The sequence below is a fragment of the Girardinichthys multiradiatus genome, chromosome 5 (genome assembly GCF_021462225.1).
Source record: "Girardinichthys multiradiatus isolate DD_20200921_A chromosome 5, DD_fGirMul_XY1, whole genome shotgun sequence".
Lineage (NCBI taxonomy): Eukaryota > Metazoa > Chordata > Actinopteri > Cyprinodontiformes > Goodeidae > Girardinichthys > Girardinichthys multiradiatus.
Window position 1 is genome coordinate 43,087,921 of NC_061798.1, and position 7,888 is coordinate 43,095,808.

The 7,888-nt window shown below is 38.6% G+C and overlaps 1 protein-coding gene across 2 annotated transcripts; it reads left to right on the forward strand.

Moving 5' to 3' along the window:
- The first annotated feature begins 414 nt into the window (after positions 1 to 414).
- Positions 415 to 7,688, forward strand: tlr3 (toll-like receptor 3). Of its 2 annotated transcripts, XM_047366648.1 has the most exons (6): positions 415 to 550; positions 636 to 752; positions 1,195 to 1,666; positions 3,042 to 3,239; positions 3,377 to 5,232; positions 6,111 to 7,688. In XM_047366648.1, the coding sequence occupies exons 3-6, from the start codon at positions 1,208 to 1,210 to the stop codon at positions 6,340 to 6,342; spliced, it is 2,745 nt and encodes a 914-aa protein (XP_047222604.1). In that variant the 5' UTR covers positions 415 to 550; positions 636 to 752; positions 1,195 to 1,207; the 3' UTR covers positions 6,343 to 7,688. The 2 variants fall into 2 exon arrangements, with proteins under 2 accessions (XP_047222604.1, XP_047222605.1); XM_047366649.1 differs by having other exon boundaries at positions 425 to 752; positions 6,228 to 7,688.
- Positions 7,689 to 7,888: the final 200 nt, after the last annotated feature.

The window sequence follows — 7,888 nt, forward strand, 5'->3', positions numbered from 1 at the left end:
TTTCATGGATGAATTAAAGATTCACTATTTTGTTTTTATTATAGGTATTATATAATATATATTATTATATATTACATTACATATAAAAACTACACTGGGGAGGGCTTGAATACCCAAATGTGTCCCTGGGCCACAGGTTGCAGATCTCTAGTCTAGGTTGTGTAGTTTATAAAAAGGACCCCGTCTAAGATGGTGGTAAGAGCCTCAAAAATCGCAAAAAACACTTTTTGAATTTTCACATATTTAATAAATGCTCTACAAATAATAAACGGTGTTTAATAGAATATGCAACAAGTATAACATTATCCAGTTCAAGTATCTTAAATTAAATGTAGTTCAGAGTCGCTAAATGTAACAGAATGGCCCTTCATTCAAGCGCCGAATCAGCAGCGTTGAAACGGATCCTAACTTCAGCAACGCTCAGCCTCCTCTGACAGCAAGTCCCCCACACTTTTACTTCTGCTGCAGAGTAGCTGTCTCTACTTCTTCTTCTTCTTAAATCATGTAAGGACACAGAAGTTGCAGGGGATTGTTCAGACACATTTCAAAGGTTTGTGAAACAAAATAGGTAAAACTATCAGACACACATGGAAGTGAAACCAAACTCGCTTCGTTTTCATTTCCTTATTTTCAAGCGTTGCTGCTACACTATGCATGAAGAGAGACGTGAACAGTCATGTTGAAGCTGTGTGGAAGGATATATACTAACAGACTGAATTCTGCTTGTTATAAACTGAGATACAGACAAACCGGTGAGTATCTACAGGCAGTACTGGTATAAGAATGTGGTGATATGCGTGTTATTTAACCTTCATTCTGACAGTTTGAACAGCAAGGCGTTTAACAGCTCAGAGGTGGAGTCAGAATAATGACTGAGGTGTTATTAGTTTGGGTAAACACAGAAAAGTAACTTCTAGGACAGCTTCGGACTACAGAACGTTAGGGTGTTTCATGTAGTTATCCTAACTTTACTAGTTGAATTAGCTGTATTGTGTTATAAGCAGAACTGATCTGAAGGAAAATTGGATTTTGTGTAGCTGCAAACGAGTTAGACCTGTCTGCAAAGCTCCTTGTGATCTCATTTATGTGATGTGGCACGGTACAAAAGAACACAACTGAACTTAAATGTATCAAATTGTTTTTGCAAATATGACCTTTCTCACATTGCATTTTGCATTTTTCTGTCTTCTTAAGATACGTTTTTGAAATGCTGTATGTAGCTGGATCCTGCATCCAAACATGGGTCATCCTCGTATGCACCTTGATTGTGACTCCATTTCATTGTATGGCCTCCTTAAAGAAGGCTACCTGCATTGTGCAAGATGACAGGGCTGATTGCAGTCATCTTAGCCTGAGCTCAGTCCCTCAGGATCTTCCCAGCAACATCACCAGCCTGGATATGTCCCACAACAGAATGACGGCAGCTCATCCAGACTCATTGAAACAGTATGCAGGACTTTTGCACCTCAACATCAGTTACAACAACATCAAATACCTGGATGAGGGCTTGTGCAGGAACCTGGCTCAGCTGCAGACCCTAAACATGATGCATAACCAAGTGTATTTACTGAAAAAAGAAGACCTGAGCCACTGCACCAAGCTAACATGGTTGAATATGGCTAGCAACAAGTTAAAGCTGCAAGGAGAACCCTTCTCCTTACTTCAGGTACTGTACATCAAAATTATGTTGGATTACTGGCTGATGGCAAAAATAAAATGTGTTGCTAGATCCAATTCAGTTAACAAAGGCACATGGCTGTAACTCAGAGTATTATCGAAAAGCCAGTTAATTTTAATATTTAATTTAAAACAGAAAAGCTCATATAATAAATATTCTCAATACACATGATATATTGCTATTTTCAGTTAATTTTTATAGCTGGTGCCTATCTCCAGCAGTCTATGGGCGAGAGGCGGAGTACAGTCTGGACAGGTCGCCAGTCCATCGCAGGGCAACACAGAGCATACACCCATTCACACCTAAGGGGAATTTAGAGAGACCAGTTATCCTAACAGTCATGTTTTTTGGACTGTGGGAGAAAGCTGGAGTACCTGGAGAGAACGCACAGGGAAAACATGCAGACTCCCTGCACACAGATACCAACTCTGCCACCGTGCAGCTCACCCAAAATTCATTGTCAGGAAATTGTGAAAAGGAAGATAAGAGCAGAGTCAACAATGCAGATGAGCTGAAGGCTGCTGTGAAAGCAAACTGGGCTTCTTTAACTCCTCAGCACTGCCCCAGGCTCATCCCCTCCATGCTATGCTGCATTGATGCAGTGATCCATGCAGAAGGAGCCCTGACCAAGTATTCAGTGCTTATACTGTAAAGTGCATAGACATACGTTTCTGTAGGCTGACATTTCTGATGTTAAAATCCATTTTTTTGGTCGTTTTTAATTTTCACATTTTTGGAGAAAATTGACCGCGAGACATAATCATACAAAAGGAATGCTTGAATGTATCCATTTGCATCAAAGTGTAATTCTCAGAGTGTCTGCCTCACAAACTAATAAATCGAGGTCATTATATGTGAGATGGACATTTTAAAATTTTGTTCTGGATTAAACAGGGATCCAGCCCTTGTCTTGTAATTAAGTTAAAGTATGCCAGGATAATTCCAAACACATACTTTGGGCAGTTTAAAAAAAAGTCAAAGATAAATAATAAAGAAAAAAATCCCTGATCCATTTCCCAGTCTCTCTGTTGTACTTTAACTCTGATTGCAAAGTCGTACTTTGCATAGAGGCTGCCAATATGTCACAGAAGCTGGTCAGATGCACAGCCTTTTGCAGCCTGATTACCTGTTGCTTGTTAGAATCCTCTGTCAATCAGACAAAATGCACTTTTACAGGCCTTGGATGTATTGTCTATTACTGTCAAAGGATAGTGACACTTTCCAGATATACGTACAATGTGTTGGTACATGAAAGGAAATGTCTTTTGTAGGTTAGGGCCATGTTAAAATTCATTTCAATCAAACAAAAAGGTACTGGAGGTTTGATGCTCCATTGTTTTCCTTTTCCTTTCCTGACTAACAGAGCCTGGAATTTCTTGATGTCTCCATAAACAAACTGCAGTCAGCCAGGCTTGGCTCACAGCCTCAGCTGCCCAGCTTGGTAACTCTGGATCTCGGGCATAATGATTTTACCACTCTGAAAAGTGAAGACTTTTCTTTTCTAAAGGACTCACATTTTCTGCAAGTTATCAACCTGATGTCGTCTGTGTCCCTAGAAAAAGTAGGTTGTTTAGCCAGAAATGGGAATTGAAATACTGTCATCAAGTATGAACCGCACCTTTATTTCAGTTATCTGTTTTGTTTCCCCTTTTCTGTCTCATCATAACCTTTCTGTGCTTGTTTTTTATTTTTTTGCAGCTGGAGCCTGGTTGCTTTAAGCCGATTTCATCCTTACGTATGTTATCCCTTGATGGTAGCCGAAAGAGCAGCACGTTGATTCCTGATCTCTGTTCGGAGCTCTCTCGAACAGCCATTGGTGCCCTGTCTCTTAGGGATATTGGGCTGAAGAATCTTACAAACAGAACCTTCTTAGGACTGAATAAAACAAACCTAACACTTCTGGATCTGTCCAGCAATAGCATAAGCAAAATTGAAGACGGCTCCTTCCAGTGGCTGTCTGGACTTCAGACTCTTAACATGACTGGCAACAACATTAAGCACCTTACCCGAGGAACCTTTAACGGCCTTAAAATGTTGAAAAACCTACAGCTGACCAAAGCATTGGTGAAAAGTCAGAAATCATCTCTCCCTGTTATTGATGATTTCTCTTTTCAGCCACTAAGCAACCTGGAGAGCCTAAAGTTACAGAACACTGTATTTGCCAACATCACAGAGAATACTTTCAAAGGCTTGATAAGTCTTATAGAACTTGACTTGAGCTGGAATAGTTACCTACACACAGAAAGAAAACTCACCAATAAGACGTTTGTCTCTCTTGCTGATTCACCTCTCAGAAAGTTAAATCTAGAAGGCAATGCTTTGGTGGCCATTGAACCTGGGAGCTTCTCGTGTCTGAAAAACCTCTCCATTCTTCTTCTAGATCGCAACTTTATCTCGCAAATGTTCAGTGGCAAAGAATTCGAAGGTCTTGCTCAGTTAAAAGAGCTTCACATTAGCAATAATGTCCAGGCCATTGACCTGACCCCTGAGTCATTTGTCAATGTGACCAATCTTAGTGTGCTGACGTTGGGAAAGAGTCTGAAAGCCGAAACCTTGAACCATGATTCCTCTCCATTTCGTCCGTTGTCCAACCTTACTGTGTTGGACCTCAGCAACAACAACATCGCAAACATCAGAGAGAATATGTTAGAGGGGCTTGAGAACCTCAGGGTACTGAAACTCCAACACAACAACTTAGTCCGGTTGTGGAAGATGGCTAACCCTGGTGGCCCTGTCCTGTTTCTCAAACACACATGGAGGCTGATAAGCTTTGACATGGAATTCAATGGAATGGATGAGATTCCAATGGAAGCTTTCAGGAATTTGTCCCACCTCAGGGAGCTTACCATTAGCAACAATCTGTTAAACAATTTTCGGCACTCTGTTTTTGATGATCTTACATCCCTTAAAGTTTTACGCCTGGAGAAGAATATGATCACTTCGGTCAGAGCAGAAGTGTTCAAAAGTCCCCTGAGCAACCTCAGCGTCCTCGTCATGGGCAAAAACACATTCGACTGCACCTGCGAGAGCATCTTGTGGTTTGTCACATGGTTGAATAACACTAACACTAGTGTGCCAGGTCTCAGAGACCAGTATATATGCAACACCCCGCTACTTTACTTCAATCACTCCATCATGGACTTTGACCCACTGTCTTGCAAAGACAAAACCCCATTTCAGGCCCTTTACATACTAACCAGCACAGCAGTTTTAATGCTGATTCTCAGTGCCCTTATTTATCGATTCCATGGCTGGAGGATTGTGTTTTACTGGAACATATTGATCAATCGCACATTAGGATTTAGTGATGCCAAAGTAGAGGAGGGCACAGAGTTTGAGTATGATGCTTACGTCATACATGCCGAGGAAGACACCCGCTGGGTGGAGAGACGAATGTACCCTTTAGAGCAGAAAACCTGTCGATTTTGTTTGGAGGACAGAGATTCCAACATTGGCATGTCCCAGCTTGAGTCCATTGTGAATAATATGGAAAAATCTAGAAAAATCTTGTTTGTGGTGACCGAGAATCTCCTCAATGATCCCTGGTGTGGACGGTAAATCAAACACACACTGCTCATATTTTTAAATGTTGCATTGGGACGAATATTAGTGTGGTGAAACTAGCTACAGATTATAAAGCTTTGCTGTTTAATGTAACATCATATTCTAAATTCAAAGTGAAGACAACATTTTAAAACATGTCAAACAGGAGCTCATGTGAAGTAATACACATGACAACCCTTTTCTCAAGTAACTTCAGTAACACTGGGTAGCAAAGTACCTGTTCTATCTATCTATCTATCTATCTATCTATCTATCTATCTATCTATCTATCTATCTATCTATCTATCTATCTATCTATCTATCTATCTATCTATCTATCTATCTATCTATCTATCTATCTATCTATCTATCTATCTATCTATCTATCTATCTATCTATCTATCTATCTATCTATCTATCTATCTATCTATCTATCTATCTATCTATCTATCTATCTATCTATCTATCTATCTATCTATCTATCTATCTATCTATCTATCTATCCATCCATCCATCCATCCATCCATCCATCCATCCATCCATCCATCCATCCATCCATCCCTCTCTCTCTCTCTCTCTCTCTCTCTCTCTGTCTGTCTAAGTAAGGCACATTCAGTATATACATTTCTGTGCTAATAACAATGCTGTTCTTTATATATATATATATATATATATATATATATATATATATATATATATATATATATATATGTATATATATATATATATATACATATTATATATATATATATATACTATATATATATATATATATATATATATATATATATATATATATATGTATATATATATATATATATATATATATATATATATATATATATATATATATATTTACCATTTGTATTTTTTACTTGTCCTTATTCAGATTTACAGTCCACCATGCACTTCACCAGGTCATCGAATCCAGCAGAGACTCTGTTGTCCTGATTTTCCTGCAGGATGTACCCGACTACAAGTTATCTCACTCACTTTTCCTCCGCAGAGGCATGTTGCAAGAACGTTGTATCCTGAACTGGCCTCCACAGAAGGAGAGGATCCCAGCTTTTTACCAGAAGCTTCTCATTGCTCTTGGAATGACTAATCAATTGCAGGAGTGACTGTTTCTCAAGTTTTGAAATGTGATTGTTGTTACCTTTATGGTGCATTCACACCGAATGCGATTCCAGTGAATTTTTCGCTTCTTTCGCGTGCTGTTGCTCACCAGATGTGAAATTACGAACGTGCCTCTACTTAGCGACAACATGTAAATTACTCGTTCCGCTCGTTCGGTCTGAACCATAAGGCACTGTTTTTCCCAGCTGTGTAAATATTCTGCTTTTATATGGCCTATTCAAAACAGGAGCTGAATTTGTTTTGTAGTTCTATAGTGTGGCATAACTTGACCAAATGACACAATAATGCCATAATGCCCAAAACATGATAAGGGCACATTTTGGAGGCCAAGCAAAGAGCGTGACTATGGTGAAACATTGGGGGAACGTTTAAATATATCAATGGTTAGACCCCAACTAGATGCCAAAGAGCAAGTGTAATCTGAAGTATGATTGCTTATGTTACCAAATATTTGCTACATCTACATGGTGAACTCATGGGGGTTGTTAGCAGCTTTTGGCCTACCAAAAAGAAGACATGGATGTTATTAGCAACAAGGCAAGAAATTTTACTTAAGGGAACTGGCATGCTTCGTGGGTTTTTAACAAATTTTAAAATCCACAACATGTCTGGACTCTACACTACTTTAGGCCTGTATTAAAAATGTACATCGCCACCCTAATAATACATTTGCCAGTACTGTCAGCATTTATTTGCAAATTTATGTGCATGGGACAAATGTTACTTTTAACAGTCTCATTTTGTAAAAAGACACCCATTTACCATTAAAATTATGACCAGTAGGCTTTGACCTGGGTGTAGCCCAAGCGCAGGCCTGGTTATGTCCAAAAATCAACACTCCACTCTCCCTCTAGGAGAAATTTCAGTAACAGAGACTAATCTGATATGAAGTAATCAGAGTAGATAAGGACATAGAGTAGTGCTGATTCGAGTAAATCCTTGCTTTCAATTCTGGACAACTATAAACATTGTCTCTGTTTTCTAATCCCGCTTTGTGATAATGCTGTATAAACGTTAAAAGCTTTTCTAATCTCTGTCTTTGACTTCCACAGTTTATGACAGCTCAGAACCACAACAGTGCGTCAAAAAGCATGTTGGTGGCATCTCTTAAGTAGAAGTGTCTAGTTATTGTTCTATTCTGTAAGTCCTCCAGAGTGAAGGGCTGAAAGTTAGTTGATGTACTTTTGAAACTACCTTACTGGTATGTGTTTAATATTACCAAATACCTTGAATCACCATGTTCTTAGATTTGACCAATCTTCTTGGCCTATTTTTCAGCTGTATTGTACCTTCATGCAACAAAAAATAAATAAATATTCTTTTTCAATAAGACCCTTTCACATTTCTTTTCACATTTCTAATATAAATTATATTAAGCCACATGGAAATTAAATGTGTGCAAAATATGTGTCTTAAGTGGAGTATGTTTGCACATTGTTTTTTTAAACAAAAAAATACATTTAAGGTTTAATTAAAAACACTTGTTTAGAGGTATTTATTGAGCCATGTAGCGCAAGCAGCTATTTCTTT

What these genes read in the sequence shown, in the direction of transcription:
- tlr3 (XM_047366648.1), top strand. Translation starts at nt 1,208, where the DNA reads ATGCTGTATGTAGCTGGATCCTGCATCCAAACATGGGTCATCCTCGTA. An exon ending in CGTCTGTGTCCCTAGAAAAA is followed by an intron (nt 3,240 to 3,376) that starts GTAGGTTGTTTA and finishes ATTTTTTTGCAG; the next exon opens with CTGGAGCCTGGTTGCTTTAA. An exon ending in AATGATCCCTGGTGTGGACG is followed by an intron (nt 5,233 to 6,110) that starts GTAAATCAAACA and finishes GTCCTTATTCAG; the next exon opens with ATTTACAGTCCACCATGCAC.